This window comes from Phalangium opilio, unplaced genomic scaffold, assembly GCF_054372755.1.
Source record: "Phalangium opilio isolate 3A_F unplaced genomic scaffold, DU_Popi_V2 ptg000025l_1, whole genome shotgun sequence".
NCBI lineage: Eukaryota > Metazoa > Arthropoda > Arachnida > Opiliones > Phalangiidae > Phalangium > Phalangium opilio.
The window spans coordinates 2,447,767-2,473,930 of NW_028324156.1; the positions used below are offsets into that span (position 1 = coordinate 2,447,767).

The window sequence follows — 26,164 nt, forward strand, 5'->3', positions numbered from 1 at the left end:
CCAACACAAAGGGGTAATTTCCCTGGCACCAACCAAAAGGCGACACCAGATGAAGTTGGGCCGCGTTCACAACACGCCTAAAGATAGGATAGCCAACTCGCATTGCCCTCTAGCGGTGCTTCTTGGTTGGCGCCAGGGATATACCCCAAGAAGGTGACCTCCCTTTCCCTATGGTGTTAGTACTTCTCTGTTTGAATTAATGGAAAGGTCTATGGCAACATCTACTACTGATTCACAATACAGTCTGTGCAAACCAGACTTTAGTTATGTAAACACCCGAATAAAATTAAAACCTCAATATATTAAAATTTCGATTATGAAATATAATCCCAGGAGAGTTCAGGTACATATATTATTCACGAAAAGGCTTATTAAAAGCTAATTATATCGAAAACGGGGTCATCATCAGTAATGTATAATAAAAGAAGTTCAATTTATCTCCTCGAGAACCTAGTTAGTTATTCGAGTCACGAACATATTCCTTGGAAGATAATACGCCTCTCAATCGTCCAAGGCCTAAGTGTAGTTTGTGACAATGTCAAAAACAGTACTACCAGAGCGTGCAATGGACCCTTTTCATCGTCACGAGAACCTGATTAATACTACACTACAGCTATCTAAGGCTATCCTTCTTGTCCAGGCATTAAACAGAAGTTATCAAAAAACAAACAGCCTCAAATGCTTCCTCTACTTCAGGCTGGGAGGAGTAGAAGAGGAGACGAGAGGAATTCTACGCATTTTTTTTAGACTGGCAACCATTAATCTTAACTCTAAACAATGGGGAAAGGGAAGTGCAGGGTTATCTGCACTTATCACGTGGCAAGCGGCACCAACGTTCCCGCCAAACTCGCGCCACAAACTGCCCTCTCGTGACGTCCGCACGCAGCGTCCGTTGGCTGTAGTTGGCCAATCAGTACGGGCCTTTTTTTAAGAAAATAGTACATTTTATGTTGGAGAGAGGGCGCTGATTAGTAGCTCAATATACAAACAGTAACGCACGTGACACGAATCAACCAATAAAACCCCCTATCTCTAACCTTGGGAGGAGTCTACGTTCGCGGTGTAAAATACTAGTTTATACCCCACAATACGTCTCCTTTTTCACTCCTCCCTGACGCAGGCCAACTCGCTTCACGTTTATATTTAAACAAAATAATTGAAGCTTAAGTTTCGAGTTAATACATTTCTACCCTTAGAGAAAGAGCGTCCATGCAGCGAAGTTATGTTATAATCGGTAATAAATGGGCCGCCTTGACCATCCCTTCTTCGAGATATTACTTAGGCCTAAAACTTGCCAACAACACTCGTTTTGGGGAAAAGAGAAGGGCTTTGGGGTAAAATGGAGGAAAACTAAGGCGCAAACTTACCAAATTAAGACCTACAAGAATGTAAAAGGACCAACAACATGGGTTCGTTCACAAGGGATATAAATTTAACAAGTCTATAGGGATCCGACATATCTCAATAGGGGACTATTAGTCAAACTTGGAAGCGACTATAACAAGACTCTTTATCGCCTTAGTCCTTAATAGAAAAGTAGTCAAAAGACAAGATGAGGACCTGTATGAGTCCGTCCCACCTGGACTGTTCAATAAATAAACCTATTTAAGTTTATAGGGATCCGACATATCTCAATAGGGGACTATTAGTCAAACTTGGAAGCGACTATAACAAGACTCTTTATCGCCTTAGTCCTTAATAGAAAAGTAGTCAAAAGACAAGATGAGGACCTGTATGAGTCCGTCCCACCTGGACTGTTCAATAAATAAACCTATTTAAGTTTATATTCAAAATAAAAATAAGAAATATCCTTCAGGAGGAGATGTTATGGATTTACAAAGGCATAATTCGTTTAACTACATATGAAGGCAAATCTTAAGTTCAAGTCCGTCGCCTCTTTAATTTCGTTTCGGTCGCGTAGGTAAGTTCATTCCCTGTTCAGACGTCAGAGCAGACGACTGATTTTTGAGCCAAGACCAAAGCCGAATTCAAAATGACAAATACCGCGCCAAGAATCTTGAAACTTTTAACATATATCATCTGCTAAAGCGTATACCTCACTCGATCACGTGTCAGTTAGGCATGATCGAGTGAACTATGACTAAAGAAAAGGTGAGGGATAACGAGGTGGCGCCATCTCGACACTCACTGCGCTATGAAACTGAATATTTTCAAACTAAACCCGCAAAGAATCTTTTACGTAGGCGTTGACACGTGTCTAAATAAGCGGGAAAAGCGATTTCACCATGGTGAACGTAAGATTTTAGTCTATGGTCTGAATGGGCATTAAGAGTACGCATCTCATCCTAACTATAATGTCTTAATTACCCACAAGTCACAATTATGGGTCCCTGACCATCGTTGCTGCCACTTTAATGGGCTCAGTGCACTTCTAAAGGAATAACCAACCCTCTCGGCTATAATTTCAAAATTTATAAAGCAGAGAGAGAGAGATACACCGGAAGGAATACGGAGGTCCTAGGCTGGAAAATGTCGAGAGGGATGGGAAGAGAACACCGCGTGGTGGGAAAACAATACAAAACAAAACAAGAGAAGAGAAGAGGTCTGGGGGAATATTTTCCGGTAGTTCAAGGAAAATTAATGGGAAATTTATTATCGTACGGCCATGGGTTTTAAAAGGATCGATGGCATCTAGGGGGTTTTGTGTCTAAGAGGAATTCCAACCCGAGATTCCATCCGAGGTAACCATCCAGGACAGGTAACGTGAAACGATACTTTGCGGGAAATTTTGTCTTCTCAAAAGTGGGCCTTGGTTCTATGAAGAAGAAAATAACTTATAAATATCATCCTTAAGTATATTGGTAGATCTTAAAGATAAGATGCAAAAGTTCAAAGTTTAAATTCGAAATTAACAAGAGCCTAGCTAAATCGTTCACATACTCTCGTTAGTATAAGCAGAAGTATGTAATACTTCTCTTCGAGATAAGTGTACTACCACAAAGCGGCCGGCGTAATTGTATCATGATTCTTCCCAACATCAGGAGCAACATTTATTATGGTAAGGTTATACTAAACCGAATCACATACGCCAGATAAATAGTTCCCTCATCATTACTCTATCAGCACTTAACTATTTGCCAAGGTGCATGCGCTTGTGCGTGTATTTTTGTCCCACGTCAAGACGAGGTAGGTTTGTGGGTTGATTGCTACTTGGATTTAGTACCAAACAGTTATAGAATTCACCCCAAGGTGCGATCATTCCCATCTGAAGTTTGATGAGCAGGAGAGCAAACAAAAAGGGCCTCCTGGCCTGGGAAGAATCATGGTACATATCTAAAGTATTAAGATTATACATAGTGTCACCCTTCTTCTATTATCCCCTTCTGATATAAGGAAGTTTCTTCCATTGCAAACAAACTGTACTTGCTACTTCACTTTATTTACTTCTAGAGCTAAATACTTAGCCTTCTTGAAACGACTTAAAATTGTTACAGTCAACAGAAACACGAAAATCGACATCAAAGTCGCTATAGTTAAGAAGAAAAAGAAAATGTAGACTTAGTTCAAACAATAATGTTGGTTTTGTTAACCATTAGAGTCAAGTGTGCTCTGCTCATAAGATACAACGCTAGACTAAATAAAGAAAAAGAAAAAGAAGCTATATATCGATAAATAAAAATCAATAAGCCATGGAGGGAAGGAGGTAGAGAAACGCCAAAATACAATTTAGGAGAGGAAACCCTGGGGGAAAAACTATAGTGAGGAAGTTTTTATGGCTGAAGATTATTATTTTTTCTTATTTTTTGCTACCCTTTCTCCGGTGCACCCAATTACTAAAAAAGTTATTTGAGAAGGGGCTAAAAACCGACCAAGTTTCACGTAACTACTAAACTATGGGATACGGTATGGTATATCCTATATAGTATGGTTAATAGATTACTTCGTGCAAGGTTGTAGCGCGCGTTTTCTTTCCTAAGACACGTGGCATTGAAAAAAATAGAAACCATACATGACTCCACGAGTTCACGCGCTCTCTGGCCTGCACGCGGAATATTAGTTTTCGCGCGTAGAGATGCAAAAGGAACAATTGAATTTTCAGCGTTGAGTAGGGTTTTGTGGCAGACCCCCTTCGAGTGTGTGACAGGGTGAATAACTGGTGGCGCCGCTTACAGGCAGAAAGGTGAACTAAATTATTACTAAATAGCGTCGAGCGCGGTCAGTACTTGAGATTGAGAAAACAATCGGGTTTCCAATCCATTTTGTTTGTGAACAGTCTATAAAAAGTATTTATTTTTCAAATAATTGATGTAAATAATCATGTTTTTAAACTGAAAATGTTTAATATCTGCCACTTCAGTCATTCCATTTTGTTCTCTTTTGTCCCCTAAGACATTTTTAAATTAATTTAAATTAAGTCTTCATTTTGGTGTTTAAATTCGAACTTTCTCTTAAAAGCTAGTTATTGTAGGAATGTCAAATTTAGTACGCGAGTTTTTAATAGTGAAGTAATTAAAACTGAGCAATAGGCTTTCGCTAAAAATTACATCACGTCACTGTTACTTTTACTTTTAAGTATCGAAGGATGATTAAATGAACAGGCGCCAACCTCCTCTTTTACTTTTCTATTAAATCGTTCCGCATAAGATGGGATGCAACTCGTTGGGGAGGGGAGGAAGTGAATCTAAGCCCCTTAAAAATTGACAAAAGGGTCTTGAATATTTAACGGAGTGGAATAATGCATTAGCTGTCAGAAACAATATTATTCTACAAACAAGATAAGGCCAGTCAGGCCGGGGAAAACTATACATCTATCCATTATTATTTTATTATAGTCATGAAAGGGCTCACGTAAGAAATAAAAAAAACATCAGAGAAATCTTCAAATAATAATTAAATTATGAAACATTAAAAGGTTTTGTCAGTTACGAACGAGGATATGCGTTATGAAAGGAGAAATTAACAAAGGATGCGAAAATGTTTCGAGTTATCTAAACCACTCTGTCAAAAAGATGGGAAAAGTTCACCGAAGAGCGAATAGATGGCGCTACAACCTCGAGCGGTATCGGACTGAACGCATTTTGCGCCCAGAATTCGATCGCTTTCCCGTAACGTGTTTCCTTCAAATACAAGTCACACGAGGCTACTCCTCTAGAAGCTCGGAAAGTGACCAAATTTCCCATTGATAAAATGGCACTTCTTGTCGCTGACAATCCACTCAAACACTATATAAAATCCAACATTGGAAAAACCTCCTTTCTTTTGAAAATTCACCCTTTCTAAGATTGGATTCTGCCTAATATATCAAAAGAAAAGTCCTCGTTTCACAACTTAAACCTAACGAGAAATAACACCTAATTAATTTCACGTCACCAAAAATGTTAAAAATTAAGTTTAAATAATGAAATTGACTTTAAAATTTAAGCCAGGCACTTAAGGCTAAGACATTTTCGTTACGCACATCAAAACGTTAACTAATTCATACTGAAACCTATTAAGAAAGCTGAACTTGATCCGAAGCACTTTGTCAACCCTTCAACCCTTTTCAATTTTAAAATTTTAACCTGGGTTGTCTCTCTGGGAGCGAGAAAAGTATATGGGGATGACACTCATTATACATAATATACACTTGGTAATCTATCACATACAGGGTGTTACCGATAAGTCTGCCATAAACTAAAGCGTATATGTTCTTAGGATCGAACAGAGTGGGAAGAACACGTTGTCTACAACATCAAGTTACCAAACATTACTTGTCCCTTTAAACAAGGAAATGTCTTACATTTGTGGAGTAAGACATACCAGCCCTCAATCTCATAACGATATTGAATCATTATCAAGCACAAGTGTAGCATTAAATGGGTAGAAGTGTGCTTACGCTTCCCATGCATGTTCTTTGACACTTTCCACTCAGCTCGACCCAAAGAACAAACACACCTTTTAATTTATGTCAGACTTATCAAAAACACACACTGTATAACGCCAACAAAAGTAATTAATAACATCGTGAGACATTATCAGTAATAGACATAACCAAGACCATTAGTTTTCCCGGGCCCTGAAGGTTAGTCCCAAAATGAACAAAAATCTTGCCTACTAGGCCTACTACTATATACATTGGCCCGGTTCAATTAGCCTCTTTTGATGAAAGTAAGGGCAACTTGATGGAAGTACTCGTTAAGGAATTTCGCCTTACGTTTCCCCAAAATCAACGCCTATGAAGGCAAGAAGAGTTAGGCCTAAAACCTAAGGTACATAACGAGGAAGGAAGAGGAATGGAGTTCCGATTGGCCATGTCCGGTCCGAGTCACGTTCCAAAAGGGGAGGAAAGAAAAAGGGGTCAGCTAAAAGGGGCAAGGTGTCCGACAAGTTCGTTAGTCGGGTTATATACGAAAACAACTAGAACAACAAGCTTGAATAAACGCGTGACTAGAGAAACCGTGCGAGAGAATGGAATATAAGGATTTAGTAAACACAAACCAAGGCTAAGTTAAAAGTTCATTTCATCCTTAACTCAAAATGCAGCGTGTAAAAGACTAAATTTTGTGGTTAACTCTTAAATACGGTTTATCTTTGACTGTACTGCATAATGGGTGGTAAATTTACCAAATTCACTTACAGAAGGCGAAACAAGTTTTCATAAATTTTCCCGCCAAATTCATACGAATGCGCGGGAAAGTTACCTAACGTTAATCGATCGGTTTTTGTCAGGAAAACATTTTCCCGACTTTTCTTTAAATTTTTAAAGACATAAATTTTAATTACACTTCATTTTAAAAGATGACTAAAAACTCTTATGACAATTTTATTTTTAAAAAGGGCGAAATGTCAAGTTGCGTCGTTGAAATTTGGGGCACAAACGTTTGGTTGTTGTTTTTATATGTTTATAAAAAACAAGAAATGTCTCATGTTCGAAGTTTCAAATTAAAACATCTTTTCTTGGAAAATGCGGAGAGAAAGAAAAGAGGAGAGTATTTGAGGGGGAAAGATAAGTGTTAACGTCAGACACAGATGACGCTACCATCTCCATCCTCTTCCTTTTTTTCAAGGGATTGTAAGAGGCTGGAAATGATCTCTCTTCTCCCAAGATTACGACCGAATCGATAAATAAACCTCTAGGTTTTTATCCCATCAAACAGTGGGGTAAAAAAACTGACCAAGTGTGAAAAACGTTTGGCAGGTGTTACGCTAGACTTATCACAGTTTGAACAGATTTTTTAATCCATTTTAAATCATGAAAATATTTAATTAGTGTCAGATAATTTCGTTATCTTCAATGATAAACATCGCGTATATGTATATGTATCGCCATAAGTTCATAAGATATGTTCCTCCATAAGTTTGTCACTGGTTACAAACTGGAGCTTGTCATGAAGTGAGGGAGGTAGGTCATAGATTCTTGTTGTAAAGCGAAGCCTGGTTGGTTTTGGCGCTGTCAAAGGCTTAGTACAGACTAAATAGGACCTAGATGGAAGTCCTGCAAAATTAACCCGAGTGTAGTACTTCAATTCTCGCTTCCGTCGTTCTGCTAGAACTAGCTCGAGCTGTAAGTCCATAGCATTACGAAGTATTGGTAGTGGCATACTTATGGAAGGGACATATCTTATAAACTTACGATATCGCTAACAACATATTAACCCTGCCTATATTGATTATATTTAAATATCAAACAGAATAAGACAAACTTAATAATCCCTCTACTGTTGCAAATTTAATCCTTCAAAGAGATTATCTAAAACACCATAGCACCGCTAAAACAATCCCTCCTCATCTCGTATAAATGAAAACACGACACGAGTCTAAAGACAATCTTCCATTTTACAACGCTGTTTCGCGCGTACGTCATCAGAGTTACCTCGGAACTGAGCCACCAACACCACGTCACTCAGTCAGTCTCTTTCCACAACTCTTTTAAATGAAACATTCCAATTGCGTTTCATCCATCCATTCATCCACCCATTCATCCACCCATCCTCCAGTAGGAGAGAGAGAGAGAGAGAGAGAGAGAGAGAGAGAGAGAGAGAGAGAGAGAGAGAGAGAGAGAGAGAGAGAGAGAGCGAGAGAGAGAGAGTAGAGATGGAAGAAACAAAAGAGCAAAAGGATAAAAGGCTCCAGCGCTCGACGATAGATCAGAATAATTTTCCCGCCAGTACACGCTCGCGTGTTGCGGAAGCTCAAGAGGAGCGTGGGATGCGAATGGAGAAAAGATGGAGAGAGAAAGAGAGAAACGCTTGCCGGAGTCAGCCGCCGAGAAAAATGATAGCATCAAAGGAAGAGCCGCTCCGAGAAAAGAAAAGATGAAAAAAGAGTTTTTAAAAAATTCTCACGACTGGCAAATTTGAGCGAAAGGCGCGCGCTCCAGTGTAGACTAAAGAATGAAACGACGACACGGCAGAATGAAGCGCTCATATTTCCATAAAAGTAAAAGACGTCCACGAAAAGAATGCCTACCGCGTTCCTTAACTCTCTCTCTCTCTCTCTCTCTCTCTCGTCCGGCCGTCCCACAAAAGATATGGTAAAGGCGCCAGAGCTTTAAGACTTCGAGATCATTCTCTCTTTCTCAGATCTAAAACTGGGACGCATAATCTTAACTCTTATAGCTAGCTGCTAGCTCCTTCATTTCGCACTCTCTCTCTCTCTCTCTCTCTCTCTCTCTCTCTCTCTCTCTCTCTCTCTCTCTCTCTCTCTCTCTCTCTCTCTCTCTCTCTCTCTCTCTCTCCAAGAATCAAAAGAAGCATTCCGCTATAGCGCGCGAGAGAGATGAGATGAGAAAAGGGACGACGAATTTTTATTAAGAGATCTTTTGTTATTCGCGACTGTCCCCGAATAAATTCTTCACTTTAATCGTGAAATATTTTGAAATTTATTCCTCATTTTTAAAAGCTAGCTTTTTATAGTTCATTGGACGAATCTCCATATTGCACGTGCAAAAACGTTTTAAATCCACGTGGCAAATATACACGCAATTAAGAATAAACATGAAAACTTACTGACCAAAATCGTATGTTTAAAATATATGCATCAAAACATAAGTTTATAAGATATGTTGCATGATAAGTATGACACTTCCTATACTTCGTAATGCTACTGAGAGGCTTACAGCTCGAGCTAGTTCTAGTAGAACAACAAGCGAGAATTTAAGTACTACACTCGGTTAGTTAGTTTTGCAGGACTTCCATATATCTTGGTCCTATTTAGTATGTACTAAGTCTTTGACAGCGAAAAAACCAGGCCTCGCTTTACCTCGAATCTATGACCTAATTCAATCACTTCATGACAAGCTCCAGTTTGTAACCAGTGACAAACTTATATTGAACATATCTTATGAACTTATTATAAAAACTAGGCCTATAATTTAAAACAAAAAATACCCTGCCTAAATTCTAATATTAAAACCGAAATTTTAGCTCTACACTTTAAAGGTAGCTGAAAAAGTAAAATATATATATATATTTTTTTTTTAACATATACTTTGAGTTTGAGCGGTCGAGCAAGCAAGGTGGAAAACGATATCTCGGGGGCGTTGCCTGCTTTTCATATTTTCCGCTTAAAAACAGGCACTGACCGCGATCGCCCCCTTGGAAATAAAAAAATGACTTTTCTTAACGCATTACAATTTGGATCAATCACATACCCAACCCCATTAGGGAATGATATTTTTTTCTTGCTTCTTCCAATGCCTACACCGAATATACGGATGAAATGATGGGGGATAAGAACTCAGATTCTATTTCTGGGAGCGAACGGAGATGGCGAAGAGTGATACGGAGAAAGATCGCCGGGGCTAATGGCTACCGACCCCTTCCCCCCCCATCTCCTCATCCTGCCCTCGAAACATGGAATATATACGATCACTAAAGGTTAACCAGGGAGAAGGTGAAATGGAGTTGTAATGTAGGGAAAACTAGCATTCTGCACTGCGAGCCTAAACTTCCATTCCAATAGTGGGAGAAAGGTGGTTAAATTGGCTACTTATTCAGGGTTCATACAACTTTTGGAAAACAAATTTCCCTGAGATTTCCAGGTTTTTCCCCACATACTTCCCTGAATTTTCCAGAGTTACGAGCCTTTAAAGTTTAGGGTAACGCTATTCCTATGAAGGGGGTTGTTTGTTTATGTTTTGCTAAATTACTCGGCCCATGCTTGTCGTAGCCCTAAGTTTATAGTATGGTTGGATGGGCGGACAAATTGGACTATAACACACTCAAAGGACATCCCTGTATCTCTAGTAGAACCAGAGGGTAAACGAGTGCGACAGGGTGGGTTAGCTAAACGAGTGCGACAGGGTGGGTTAGCTAAACGAGTGCGACAGGGTGGGTTAGCTAAACGAGTGCGACAGGGTGGGTTAGCTAAACGAGTGCGACAGGGTGGGTTAGCTAAACGAGTGCGACAGGGTGGGTTAGCTAAACGAGTGCGACAGGGTGGGTTAGCTAAACGAGTGCGACAGGGTGGGTTAGCTAAACGAGTGCGACAGGGTGGGTTAGCTAAACGAGTGCGACAGGGTGGGTTTAGCCAAACGAGAGAGCCATGTTTGTCGTAGCCCTAAGCTTTTAGTATGGGTGGATGGGGGACAAATTGGACTATAGCATACTCAAAGGACATCCCCGTATCTCTAGTAGAACCAGAGTTGCGAGCCTCCAAAGTATAGTGTAATGTTAATCCTTACTTAATTACTCGGCCCCTGTTTGACGCAAATTTCCCTGATTTCCCTGAATTTTACTAGAAATTCGTAATTTCCCTGAATTTTCCCTGAGGTTTTTATCAACTATTTATTTCCCTGATTTTTCCAGGTTTTCCCGGTTTTCCAGGTTTGTATGAACCCTGTTATTGTCACGGTGGGTTACTGATTCTAAATTTAGATACTATTTAGTGCCCTCTATGTAACATAAAATGTACTACTTTCAATAAAGCATCGTAATGTGGGGAAAACTAGCGTTCAGCACTGCGTGCCTAAACTCCCACTCCAATAGTGGGAGGTGGTTAAATTGGTTACTTATTGTCATGTGGGTTACTGTTTATAAATTTAGCTACTATTTAGTGCCCTCCATGTAACATAAAATGTACTATGTGCAGATAACCATGTTTTTTCTCCCGTTGGGGGAGTCAAGATTCACGATTATCAGTAAAGAGCATATAATTCTACTCCTTTTCAACTAATCCCTGGAATATCACACGAAAAGGGGGATAATTTTGGGTTTTTAAAATATAATATTGACAAAAAGGACTGGGCTTATTTAGATCTGGGGACATTAAAATTGAAAATTAAAATGGTACTGATGCAATTAACAATTCATTATCAGTAACAATATTTAACTTTAAAATTAAATATGTGCATTCTTAATTTAATGCTTAATTAAACAACCAAAACGCCTGGGCACCATGTAGTACCAATTTGAAATATTAATTATTTTATACGATGTTTTGAATATATTATGAAAAATATTTTTGACATCTTTTAAGGTCTATAAAATATGAAGAATGTGAAATCAACCTCATTAATCTAATCTCATCGAATAAATTACATAATTAATAAACGCAATTTAATCACGGAAATTAAATTAGTAATTAAGGCAAAAATTTGATTACATATGAATAATTTCGTAAGAATTTCCTCAATATAACGAAAAGAGAGAGCGAGCGAGAGATACCGCAATCCAAATATGTAGATACGTGAACCTAATCAATGAAAAATATTCAATAAAAATCTATCATCGATAATTCGGGAAAAATCACGCATGGAGATGCGGTCCAGCGATCCATCATAGACATAATAGATAAATCTTATCGGTAACTTCACATCGCTAAATTTGATTGTAGTGGTATAAAGATCGGGAACGTTTCTCATATCTATGGAACGTACGCTTAATAATAAAGCCTCGGTGGTCGAAGAGAGAGAGAGAGAGAGGGAGAGAGGGAGAGAGAGAGAGAGGGAGAGAGTAAGAGAGTAAGAGAGAAGTTTATATACATGGAGAAGAGATCTTTAGATCGCGGCGTTTCCAGAGCGAGCGAAGAGTGCGAGGCACAAGTTACCCTATCGAACAATAAAATTCCGATCATATTTAATCGAAATCAATATCTCGCCTCTAGCGTCCGGGGCCATACGTTTACATAGAGGATGAGGATCCTGAGAGGATGGTGAAAGTGTGCGTGTGGCTAGAAGATAGACTATAGGGTTACAGAAAGGTTTTAAACAAGGATAAAAATCAATGACTTTTGAAGCGAGCAACGCCCCTTTCCCCCCAAACCGGGTAAACAAACACCCCCATAAAGTCGCTACAGGCGACATTTACACGTGATGTGTACACTTAAAATTTTAATCCTAGCAAAAGGGTAAAGGGGGGTAGTACACATTGTAGATCACTAAATTGATCGTAGCCTCGCAGATCAATTGTTTCTGTTGCTAACTTCCAAGTATAAGACACAAATTTTGGATTGCATGATACGCGCTAAATCTAGAGGTCGGTAGTTACATTTTTCCCCCATGACCACATGTTTCCGGTAGCAGACGAATTTTCAATCTGTTTTCATTACATATTTATAAAAGATAATTGAGATCAAATGTATAGAGCACCCAAATCATGAGACGTAAAGGAAAATGATAAATCATTGACAGGAATGATTACAACTTAGATGGCAGATGGATAAAAATAATTTGAAATACGTCATAGGCACCACGTGACCGAGAAGAGGCGTGGTTCAAAGAAATTCGGTTCGATTTTATTTCGAAAACTTTAACACTTCAAGGAAATAACTCTACAATATTACGAAGCGTCCATTCCCACTCCAAACGAAGTCTTTGGATTTTGGCATCACGTGGTACCTAGCTGTGACGTATTTCAAATAACTTCTACCCACCCATCGCTACCTTCCATTGGAGTTCCTTTAAAAACTAAACCGTTCAAAACATTGCACATAATGAAATACAATCTGATTATTGGTCTATATACAGTTTCGTTATTTTAAGCCTAAAAGTACTTGATCTTCTAGCGTTAACCAAAATTGCCTAAGAGAATACAATCCCTTTATCGGTTGTGTTATAGACAACAAAACTTTATACACAACACAATATCGGGGTCGCGGGCGTTCGGTGACTCTCTTACCCAGTAAAACCCATTATAGCGTCGTAACCTCCCCTGAACCCACCAACCCTGGAAGGCCTTGTACAGGGCATCGAAACTCCTACTGAAGGAGAAACTGAAACCTGTATAAACCTTTTCTCTCTCGTTAAACCCAGTAAGGAGAACCTAGGGTATACTCCAGGGCTGGACAACCGAGGGAAGGGGGTGTCAGGGGGCGATTGGAAAATCCCCTAACCTTAATTCCAAGTAGCGAACGAAAGCAAACACGACTAAACTTTTAATAGACTTTCTTGATCCAATATACCAGGAGGGGGACTTGATCAGGGGGCTAAGCCTTGGTCCTCAACTGTTGTACAAGAGGGGTGGCACGAGCGTGGAAAATTGGTTTGCTTAAAGATGAACTATACACAAAAAACTATTAGGGCTTGCTTGGTTGGCTCTGTAAGGTTTTACAAGTTAGTTTACACTTTGGGTGGGTGGTCGAAAAGTGTTAGTTAGGCCTTGGCGAATAGCAGCCGACACAAACAGGGGGGAGGGGTGAGAGGGATTTTCAGGCGAGCACGAGATACTAACATTTCCTATATACTTAATCCCGTAAACGACCTGCTGATTTTAAGCTTTGTCGATTAGAGTCGAGTCGACTTAAAGCGAAAATAGCTTGCTATCTGATAGCGAGTCTTGAGGAGTATAGCTTTTTAACGACACGAGTGGGGAAATCTCTCCGCTTCAAGTGTGATGATAGCTCTGGAAAAGAAAGAGTTGGTTCTACTAAAGGGATTTCTTACGCGTATAATGCTTTGTTGTCTTAACAGGAATAGTAGTTGATTGTTACTCGTGAAATGACTGCTATACGCAACAAGGGTTTATTGCCTGCCTGCCTAGTTGTTTACACTTAATTTGCGGTCATGTAAGTAGTGAAAAACTGGGGGTTTTGTATGTGTAATACTTAAGGGAGCTGCAAACAATTCATAGTATACATATCTAAATTTCATATCAAATAATGATATATATTAGTGGTGGGCACAAACCGATATTGTATCGGTGTCGGTGACCGATATGGTACGAACTTTAACCGATATATCGGTTAGAGCTTAATTTACCGATTTTTATCGAGTAATCGTTCCGAGGTTATTTTACCTTCATATCGGTTTCAATGGGTTAAATAATCGGTTGATATCGGTTTCATTGGGTTAAATAATCGGTTGATATCGGTTTCATTGGGTTAAATAATCGTTTGATATCGGTTTCATTGGGGATAAATAATCGGTTTATATCGGTTTCATTGGGATAAATAATCGGTTACCTCGCTGAGATTAAATCAATATAGACATCGGCTAATTTACGATATAAATATCAATATTTCAGTAGAAATACCACCATCACACGCGGAATTATTGTTTATTTACTCACATTTCTGAATATGGTTCTATAATAGAAAACGAACATACTGCAAAAAAAGAGAAACCTCAGGGTTCGAATGATTACAACTTTAAATGAAAATGAAAAATGTATATTCCCAGGCCGGGATTTTCCTTTCCCCAATTCATTCCTAGATTTAAACTTTGATTAATCGTTGCCGAGGAAGCTCTAGGCGACCAAGAGAGAGGGAAGGCGATAGAGCATATCATTAAAAAACGACCCCTACCCTGAAAAAAATTTTCCTTCAAAAAAGAAAAAATCTGGGAGACTAATATCTAAAAAAGACGAACGTATTCCAGTCTAGTTCCATGGAGAATCCAGAAAAATCTGCACCCACTGCCTCCTTTAACAAATCAAGGCCCGTTCATCGTGATATTCTAATTCGTCACTGTTTCCCGCTAGAGGCGCGACGTTGTAGCGGTCGATAGTGTTTTTATGTCCACGGCTAACTAATAACTCAGCTACAAAGTTTTTACTTAGTTTTGACTAAGCTTTAAATAAAATAAAGCCGGTTGGGGTAAGGTTAAAAATAGTACACATAGTTAGCCCCTCGCTCCTCAGGTGTGGGTTATGGAAAATCTCCAAAACTAGCGAGAAAGCCATCGAACATGGAAAATAACCAGGATTACGAGGGAATCTATATTCCAACGTTACAACGTTTCTTGCCAAATCTTGAAGGAGAGAGGTGAAATAGAGTAGAAATGATCGTGGTCCTTGTACGGCAATGATAGTCTCTCAGAGTCAGAGTAGGGGATTTTGTTAAGTGCTGTCGCCTAGCGCCATTTGATAATAGAAGCTATTTCTCATGAATTTTAAGGCACAGGAGACATCGTACCCGTTTGACCCTACCAAAACGCCATTGAGAATGCTGAGACGTGCCGTTCCATAGATGGGGTGCAGAGGCTTCGTCATATGTATGGAGATTTCTACTCCATACATAAAAATACCTGATGAAAGGACAATACTTTTCAAATTCCGCCATCGCGTTAATCCAAATTAAGTGGCGGGAATCCGCTGATAAGCAGCGCCATCTAGCTTACAAGTTTGGCAATCCTATCCAACTTTAAGTCCCCCATGCACGGATCTTGATAGTTAAAGGAGGCAGTGCTATACCACATACCTATTAACAAGAACGCTTTTTTCCTCTCTCTCACTATGTATATATATCTTCCCCAAAGTTCACGTCCATATATCCAAGGCGAATGAAGAAAAAGTGCCAGTGAGTGAAGATAAATTCATTAAAACTCTATGCTTATTCCAATTTCTCCTACATTCACCATATCTAGGTGGCACTGGTATAGGGTGGGTTATAAGAGAAGAACTATCCCTTTTCATATTACGCGGTATAGAACTATTTTACAGGCGAACGCGTTTTCCCATTTTGTCGCCTGGAATATCAAAGAGCTCCCCCAAGATCAACCTTTTAGAAATTTCTTCGTCCTCGAGTCTTAAAGGCCCATTCAGACTGTAGGCACGTTCATGCACTTCGGGGAAGTCTCTTTCCACGCTTAACATTAGACACGTGACAACCACGCAAAAGATTCTTCGCGGATTTAGTTTGAAAACAAGTTTTGAGTTTCGTCAGGCAGTGAGTGTCGAGATGGCACCACTTCTTTAGCGTGTCTTTTCTTTAGTCATAGCAAACTCGATCATGCCTGATTAACGCGTGATCGAGTGCGCTGTTACGTTTTAGCAGACGATATATGGTGAAATGTTTAAGGATTCTTGGCGCGGTATTTGTCATTTTGGATGAATTCGTCTATTTTAGTATTCAAAAGTCTTGGCTCAAAAAATTCACCATATACGCGACTCATTTTTAAGTTGCCTGCTCTCGCCTCTGAACAAAGAAATGAACGTACCAACGGGAACGTCTGAATGGGCTTTAAGAGATCAAGATGAGAGAGGAGAGGAGAGAAACTAAACCAAAAGGATGGAGATGCGGTTGGAAAAAGGGAGGAGGAATATTTTTTCCCCCAAACCATCTCTCTCCTCTCTCAGCCTCTTACCATCCTTTGTAATAAAAAAAAAATTTAAACAAGGCCTAAAAAGTCGAGAGTAATATCAATCATAGTTTCAGCACCTTCATACTTTTAAAATAACAGTCATAAACCGTTCCATTTTTATGCCTATCCTTCCCTTCTTTTTTCTTATAAAGGAGAACGTAGAAAAGGAATCAATTTATTTTTTCTTAAGATGGAGCTTTCTAGGCCCTAAGGTGTGGGGTAAGAGTTTAGGGTTCAAGAAGAAAAAAAAGGAAGAGAGCATGGTTGGTTAAACTCAGGTAAGGGGAATTTATATCTAGGGGTATACTACCTATGTTAGGGTGAATTGGGAGGGGTGCCACATATTTGAGGTTAAAGAAGGAAGGGCCAGTGAGGTTAAAAAAAAATGGATGAGTTGAAGATAACCCATTTAATACTTATTGAATTTTAAACGTTTAATTTTCTTCTAACTGCTGAACTGGAATTTTTACCGATAACTACCTATTAAAATGAAAATTTTACTGGAACTAAAGTATAAAATTGAATTTCGTTAAGCCTCGTTTGAATTTTAAAATTTCACACGCGCATACATGTCACGTGATTAGTAAACGCAATATTTCTTAAGCCTTGGTTCAAATTCTGAAATAATTTCGAGCGTTTTTAAACATTATTCCGTTAAACCTCATTTAAATTTTAAAATTTCACTCGAATACACGTCACGTGATCAGTGAGCAGAGTATTCGTTAAGCCTTGCTTGAAATTTGTAATTTCACGCGAGAATACATGTCAGGAGATTAGTAAACACAATATTTGTTAAGCCTTGGTACAAATTCAGAAATGTCGCGCGTTTTTTTTCCAAATTTTAGACATAATTTCCTTAAGCCTATTTTGAATTTTGCAATTTCACACGAGAATGCAAGTCACGTGATTACTGAACGGGATCCTTCGTTTAAACTATGAAATTTCGCGCACTTACACTAAATTTCAGACGTATTTTCACGTATCTCATTAATGAATGAATGAATGAAGAAAGAAAATTTCTCTTACCACAAAACACTACCGGAATTACACAACAGCAACATAAGTGCTACGAAATTCCTTGAAATCATATCCCATAAATTTTTATATTAAATAAGAAAAATGAAAGGCACACCTGGGAGAATTCCCTATAAGTCCAGGAAAAAAAATTAATATTCATTGAAAATACCACTAGAAAAAAAAGGAAAGATTATTTTCTGCACGACAACTCGTGAAATGAAATGAAACCAAATGACATTACAAGAGGGAATGCGACCCGACCCAACCCCAAGAAAAATAAGAAACCAAAAAAAATCGTATTAAAAACCTATATAATCGGTAATAGTTTCCCCCCCCCCTCTCTCAGTCCCAGGTACTTCCGTACTTCCTCTCAATACCGGCGTCCGAAGTTTCCCCCTTTAGAAAAATCATCCGGAAGAAAAGATTCGGGAAGAGCAAGAGCAAAAGCAGCTCCTCCTTTTGCATATAAAACATTATCCGAATTGAAATCGAGAGAAGAGAAAAAGTGTATACCCAAAAAAGACTATAAAGTATGGAATACACGTTTATCCAATAGATATTTTGCAATGGAGAAGGTATAGGCCCGACCTCAAGGTGTAGCGAGCCAGCACCCCACGATGTAAGTGCCCTTCCTATTGCCCAAACTAAAGAAAAAAACTATTATAGAATCGTCGAACTAAAAAAAAATTCTAAAAGAAGTATAGCTCCAGTAGAGAAGTTGGTATAGAAAGAATAAAAAAGAAATCAGTTTTTCTTCTCTTTTTTTTCAAACAGACCAATCGTCGCGCTTCAAGGATCCGGAAAATTGAAGCTTGGAAAATCCACACACAAAAACGTGTACGAGGGAGACCCCCTGAATGCTACGTGGAGTCCACACGCGCCTGGTAAAAAGGGTAGACAACGCGCAGCGGTATTTTGGTATATAAGAAAAAGTACTTGAAAATATACATCAAGCATTTATGAAATAAAGAAAGGGAAACCTTTTTTGTATGTGTATGTGTGTTATCCTTTCCAAAAGAAAGTGCTTTACATATATTAAAAAGGGATACATAAAGCTAATTGGAATTATTGTTTCCCTCGCCCTTCTCTGTATCTGGTATTAATTTCAATACCGGGGTTTTGTGGGTATACCGGGCTTGAGAAATTACTATCCGTAATGTAATGTTTCATAATTCTGATATCGTCATTCTAAATCTGTGATTTCATTGGTCAGGCGCGAGGGCAAGGTGCAACTGGCGTAGCGGAGATTTATTATTCTCCAGGTAAAATTTGTAGGAAGGTGATGTGAATTTTTAAGAATATTGCATCGGATGAGCTCAGAAGCATTCTGATTTTAATTACATTTGAAGGTTACTAAAAGGGTAACTGAAGTATAGGGTGAAAGGTCACGTTTTAGGTTTAAAACTGGCGCAATATTTGATTAGTTAAATAAATTAATAACCGCCTTTAAAACTATCTAGTTTAGTTTTTAATGAATGGAGAAAATTGTAACATCTTATTATGTTGTGATCCACATTATCGAATTCAATAAATAAATAAATTTGCCAAATGTTTATTCTATTATCTAATCCACCCTGTATGGAATCAATGTCATTCTCTGAATAGGGGACAAAATTCACAATGACATTAAGAAATAAGTAAAAAAAGAGGAGAGAGAGAGAGAGAGAGAGAGAGAGGAGGGGGAAGGGAGGGAGGAAACCCCGACATGGCTTTCCCAAGAGAGCAAAAATATTCCGAACCAAACTCCAAAGTAACACAAAAGTAACAAACCACTCGAGCCCTGCAGCCCGGATCATTTCCCAGCATCCCTGAGCATGCAATCCTCCCTATATACATTTCTACCCTTCCTTAACTTCATTCCGTGTTCTAGGAATGAAAGTTCTCCTAGAAAAGAGAAAGAGAGAGCGAGAGGGACTCAGGGAGAGACAGAGAGTGAGTGAGAGAGAGAGAATGGATGGAAAAAATGGTTTAAATTTAAAGCTTTGGAATGTTAAGTATTCAATGAGTGTAAGAGGCTTACTGAGGAGATGGGTTTGGGTTGGATGGGTTGGATGGGGGATGGGTCGGACCGGGTCTTTGCCGATTTTATTTTCAATCCGTTGAATCGTATAAACGTTTTTAAGGAAAAGAACTGGATGGATGTATACGTAGAAGAGATGGAGAGAGAGAGAGAGAGAGTCGGAGGAAGAAAAAAAAACTATTTCCTCTCGACCAAATTGGTCTTTTTTTGCTTCAATTGTAATTGTGATTGGTTTGTGCAAGCAACTATTACGAAAAGGGTCCAAAAGGGGAAAGAAAGGAAGTCCTTCCTGGAAGGAAAAAGAAGGAAAACGGAATACAAACTAGTAAGAATAAAAAAAAAATTGTAAAAACCATTGGATGCATGAAAAGGTGGTAGAGGTGGTGGTATTGTTGGAATTGAATTTTTTGGGTTTATCCACGTTTTAGGATAATGACTCGAATTGGCCAGGGTTGGTTCTCTCTCTTTCGTGTTTTTATTCTGAGGAAATCAGACTAGCGGAAAGTGTCCTGGGTAAAGAATTAGGCTAATAATAAAGTCTATACAGGGTGTTGCTGATAAGTCTGGTCACTATAAATTAAAGGGTGTGTTTTGTTCTTTGGGTCAAACTGGGTTGAAAGTTCATGTTAAAAGAACATGAATGGGATCTACAACACTTCCTTACAAAACAAGGGAAACAGTAATAACACATGTGGAGTACGCGCATTATACCCATTTAATGGTACATTTCTGCTATGGGTTCAATAAAGTTCTCAGATTGAAGATATTTGAGGGCTAATACGTCTAAAACTCGCTACGTTTACAATACCCATTAAAACCTGTCTCAAATGAAACCTACAGATAATTAAGGCAATCAAATTACCTATTTTAATTGGAATTACCGGCCTTCCTTTCTCTAGTCTTTCTAGGCTACATTAGCAAACGAAATTGTCTAATTTATTTGAAAGAACCGGGGGGGGGCAGAAGCAGACCGTCCGTTAGTAAAAATACAAAGTTACAATTCTAAAACTTCTATTTTTAAACCTAAGATTGGAACCTGAAATAAATTTTTCGGTTTAAACCTGGATTCCTTTTAGAGTTTTGGTTCGGGTTTGGTTAAAACAAATCACTTAATTAGTGAGGTAAGATAATGGCCTTTTCAAACCATGGAAACTAAAGCTTCTTTGAACGATTCATTATACCGAAAATTAAAAGCAACCCCAAGGAATCTTTTTAAGTAGTTAAAAATACAAACTCAAAACAATAAATTAAAACGATAAAGTTAAGTGGAGGGAAGATACGGATGGGTGTTTACTAGCGTCGGCGGTGCACCTTGCGAAATGATTCTGGCCTAGCGTTTAAAATTAAAGTGGATGCCTGCATGCACTCTTATGTATACAACCGTAGTTATATCATTAAGGCATAAGTTTATAAGATATGTTCCTAAATAAGTTTGTTGCTGGTTACAAACTGGAGGTTGTCATGAAGTGAGGGGGGTAGGCCATAGATTCGTGCTAAAGCGACGCCTGGTTGGTTTTGGCGCTGTCAAAGGCTTAGTAATGCACACTAAATAGGACCTCGATGGAAGTCCTGCAAAATTAACCGAGTGTAGTACTTCAATTCTCGTTTGTTGTTCTGCTAGAACTAGCTCGATCTGTAAGTCTCCACCATTACGAAGTAAAGGAAGCGTATACTTATGGTAGGAACAAATCTTATAAACTTATGATAAGGTGCAAAATAAGAGCTACTAAGCCTAACGCCAAACGTTTCTCAAATAACTTTTAGCCTACTAATCCCCTACTCCTTCTCACGTTTTAAGAGTTTTGACACGAAATTTGTCGAAGCTTTAAGCCCGTCATCTTCTGTAAATTACCAAAATGTCAGCCATAAATAAACAGTCTGATTTAAGGAAAACCGTAGTCGCAAATATCATCCTGACCCCTCCTTCATTTAAAAGCCAAAATGCTTGAAAGAGATAAAAGTTAAAGAGTTCAAGAGTATATGCCAATAACTTACACAATTATCCCATGAATATTGCCATTTATACTTATGATGCTCTAAGGAATACATACAGATAATTGGAATCATTGTGTACTAGAGCCATTTTCACTCAACGTGTCTAGGTGCATTTATGTTGGAAGAGCTAGCTAGACTAATCATAATCTATGACGAAGATTATTACCTCGAGAATAATAATCTATTTTGATACGTTTTGCACCTTGCCCGCACGCCTGACCTCTCTTTGCTACCAGCCAATGAAATCGCAGTCAGAAAAGACGCCATCATAATTATGAGGTGTAACGCAGAGTAAGTTCTCAAGCCCGGCCCATAAAACTCGCATACATGGACGCAAAATTATTCCAATCAGCTGTATGTATTCCTGGCTATACATCATGATAAAACCTATATTTTCACGTGGTACTATATTTTCTCGCCATTATTACATCCTTTTAAGACCACTGTCGTCTGCTAAAGAATTCACTTCCCTCGATAAACTCCGCGTATTGAAAATCAAAGATTCCAAGAACGTTACTAAACTCTGCTGCTGGAGTTACAATATTCATTTTATAATAAAATGAATTCATACGACGTGCGTTTGAGAGTTTTGGGAGCTGAGAAATTTCAGGTGAGCTTTAGTCTTTATTAGAGGTTTACCTTTAGCTTTAAGGACCTTTTCACCTTTCCCGCGCCTAGCAGCTAACCTATAGAAAGCTAACATAACAGGCACGGTTATAACATCCGGAAAGGTGTGCAGTACAGAGAATAGCGGTGCTCTGTGTCTATATACTATATACGCGTCTATGCAATTTGAAAGTCTGAGATGATGAGAATAAGCGTGCAGGCACGAGACTGCATCCCAGAGAAAATAAGAGGATAACCGAGAAAGTGAGAAATGGTCTTTTCAAAATGACAAACAAGCTCGTAAAACCTCATTACAAGAGCCTTAATCATTTCCTCTAATTTACTGTTATCATTATAAAAGAGAGGAATGCGGTACCAACTCGTTTTCGGAAAAATTTGATAAAATTATAATTATACTCGGTATTTTTGCATAAAGAGAAGATGAAACCCACAACATCAAAACAAAGTCGAAATCTTACATACATAACATAAAACGAAATAATATAATAGTGCACCGGAGTATTGCCGGCAAATAGTTTTACAGGGGCCCATAGGAATAGCATTATCGAGTTTACCCCTGGATGTTGGCTTTTCTATTAAAAATACAAAAAAGGGTGATTAAGTTATAAATAAAATTGGAAACACCATGTATATTTCAATAATATAATAGTGCACCGGAGTATTGCGGGTAAATAGTTTTACAGGGGCCCATAGGAATAACATGATCAAGTTAGCCCCTGGGTTGTTGGCTTCTCTATTAAAAATACGAAAACCGCGATAAAATAAAAAAATGGAATCACCCTGTATATTTCTATTCTTAGAAAACATTATTAAAATTTAAAATAATCGAACAGCTACTAGCTTCACACGTCAATTATTTCTCAAAATGTCCCCACTAAATTTTTAGGTTTTCTTGAAAATAAGTTCCGTTTTTAAAGCGTTTCCTTATGACGCAAAAGGAGGAAATGTAACTAAAACCGAACAAAACAAGATTGTAAATAATTATTTCCTTTCCCCTGAAGCTATAGATAAGCGTCCACTCCAATAAAATACATATAACTTCTTTAAGAATATATAAACAAATACCCCATTTAATAAAATTTAGTTTCCTAAATAAAATTTATCTCAATTACTTTCCTTTTAAAAAGGCACATCAAAAGAAAACTTGGGGGAAGGAAATATAGTTAATTCTCACATACACTAGAAATCGAAGTTCGTTCCATGGAAGATTCTTTTCTCGAATTACTTTTAGCCAAGGAAGTAAGGAAAGAGGAAGTAAGGCGTTTGGAGGAATGAGGGGGGGGGCAACGGACTGGATGCCCTATTCAATTAGCGGCGCCCAATTAACTCTGTATATCAAGAGAAATAAAGGAGGAGGAGGGACTAGCTTCTAGATAGTAAAAGGAAAAACCAAAAACGTCTATCAGTAAGATATATTCGTAATCGTCCAAGCTAGCCGCACCAACTTCGATAAAGAATCTGTACAATTTACTCAATAATACTTATTTTTTAGTCGAGTCTGAAATAAACCTTAAAAAAAATAGCTTCAAGTTTTTCCCCCTAACATTTCTTTGTAGATCCATTTACCAAAATGGTGCCGGATTAAAATAATTTTCGAAGTGTAATTACAGTTAAAAAAATCGACGTTTAAATTGGTTTGAATTAAGAGATACAAATAATATTTGATTAGGGATAGATGTAATTTTAGAAGCAGGAATGGAGAACGATTAGTATTTATTTCAGTCCGACTCATAGCCCAGTAGAGAGCCCCTCCCTCCAACACGTATAACGAAAATTTTAAATGATCTTATTGGCTAACTTAAACTAAGTTTTGATGACGTTGCTGACGGGGACGGCGAAAAATACGTAATGTCTTTTTATCTCTGTCTTTCATACCCCCCCGTCCCCGGGAAGGGGGTGCGGGACTTTGACGCGCGCCCAGAGTACTCTGTTCTCCATTCCTACTTCTAAAATTAAATCTATTCTTGATTTGATACAAATCAAAGGAAGAATCATGAATATCAAAAAGAGTTTATAATTTTTCGTACTGGCAAAATGGGAAAGATTCATACTTAGAACCGAAGCTAACTATAGTCATTGCGGCTGCTAAATGAGAGAGTGAGCGTAAGTATATAAGAAAGTAGTACCAGTGGAGGGGAGGGGGAGGAAGAAGGGTGAAATAGATTCGAGTTCGCATTAACTCGCGGCAGGGGCGACTTTTCTAATTACCGTCGAACTCCTTTCTTAATTCCTTAACGAAGTTCGGGGTATACTGCCACGCGTCCTTTCCTCTTTTTCTTTAATTTACCTATATAGCGGAGATGGGAAACATCAAAGCTTTAAATCTTTTGAAGTATCCCCTTGGACGGTTGTCAAAGTGTGGGCAAACGAAAGAGAGCTGGCGAGCTGGTTTTAGTCTAATTATGCTCCTCTCACCCCCGCCAGTGGGTTCATTAAGAAAGAACCTGACCAGCCTAATTGTAAATAAGTACAGTGGGAACTCGACTATACCTCTATATCTTAGAGGAAAGATTTCGATGAGATGGAGTCCTTATCTAAATACCTATAACTTTCCCCCATCTACGAACGTAACGGCAACGAATTCCTCCCAGCATACCTCAGTCACGACTCTATACCTAACCGCAAGGTACTATGGGAGGCGTTGATGGCTGCAGATCGCCCAGCACCACCTTTTACCACTCCATCTCACATCTTTCCTCTAAGATGATCAATGGTATATTAGCATTTAAATAAGAGCATGGTCCAGAGTTTCAAATTGAGGTAAACATATCCCCAGAAAAAGTTAAGTTGTTTAAAACGACACGAGTTCGATCCAGGCAAGGGTGGCATGTAAAAACGTTAATCAAAGTTCACCAAAGGTCATACGAATAAAGTTCAGGCTGGCTTACTTATTTAAACAAGAAAAGAAAAGAAAATAATTTGTCGCGATGTGGTACAAACTCGATTAATTTCTTAATTCTTACAGTTTCTCGCGATCACTTTTCATTCGAAGAAATAAATTCAATACGAAATAACAAAACAGCTAACGAATTAAAGTCTTTTATAAAATCTCATTAAGCCGCGTCCACGAAGTAGGTACTTTATTTTTGCGCCTAATTTTTTTAGATTTTCTTAGCAGCAAGACAAAATGTTTCTAATTTAAAAGTGCCCTTCCCTTTTTAAGGAATTATTAGGTTGTAGGGACCAATCGAATACTGCTTGACACAGGACTAATGAAATAAACAACGGAACCAATTAATAATCGAAAGGGCTTCATTAACAATTTTGGGGGTGTATAGAGTCCCAGTTTCGAAGGACATCGTAGATATTCGTATTATACTGTCGTGTTGGCGCGACCGTATTATGTATAGGCTTAGCTTAATTTCCGACAAACAATACACAAACACATATATTATGGACGGGAGACAATAAATTTAACGGTGGGTTAAGGACTTACCGCATGAACCTTGATGCCTGGCGAAGATTCTTTTCTGTTTCCTACAAGAGTTGAGTCTCAGTTGGCACTCGCTGGCGTACGTGGCGCCGTCCGAACCGCAAACGGGGGCAAAAACGTCGGCGGCGCAGTCTTCTTGGCACTGACATCGAGCTTGTTGAGTTTCTTCGTCAACTAAGCAATAGGAACCGTACGCGCAATACGTTTTCTCGCATGGTTCTGTAAATAACAACAAAAAATGTGCAAAATGTTAGAACAAAATGTGAATAAAATTCAATATATATATATATTTGACTAATTTCGCGATATTTAATCACTACTTAAATAAAAAAGGGGGTCGGTCAACACTGATTAATCATTATGTATGACGAATTTTACCTTGAGAATAATGATCTATCTCGATGCGCGATGGACCTTGCGCGCGCACCTAGGAGCTCGCGATGCTACTGACCAATGAAATTACAGTTAAGGCTCTTTCAGACGATCCAACTTTTTGACTCAGCTCGATGGGTCAAAAAGTTGTATGAACTTGCCCAACTTTTGAAGGGAAAAGTGAAATAAATCCATCGAATAAATCCTTCCTTTTCGCACGACTAAACTCTTACCGCCAAAT

The 26,164-nt window shown here is 38.5% G+C and overlaps 1 protein-coding gene across 6 annotated transcripts in view; it reads right to left on the reverse strand.

Moving 5' to 3' along the window:
• LOC149691713 (agrin-like) overlaps positions 1-26,164 on the reverse strand; it is a 390,035-nt gene that overhangs the window by 140,367 nt on the left and 223,504 nt on the right. For all 6 annotated transcript variants that reach the window (XM_089869112.1, XM_089869111.1, XM_089869109.1 and 3 more), the window contains one exon: positions 25,555-25,770. In XM_089869112.1, coding sequence (XP_089725238.1) covers positions 25,555-25,770 — 216 coding nt within the window. The remainder of the gene's footprint in view (positions 1-25,554; positions 25,771-26,164) is intronic.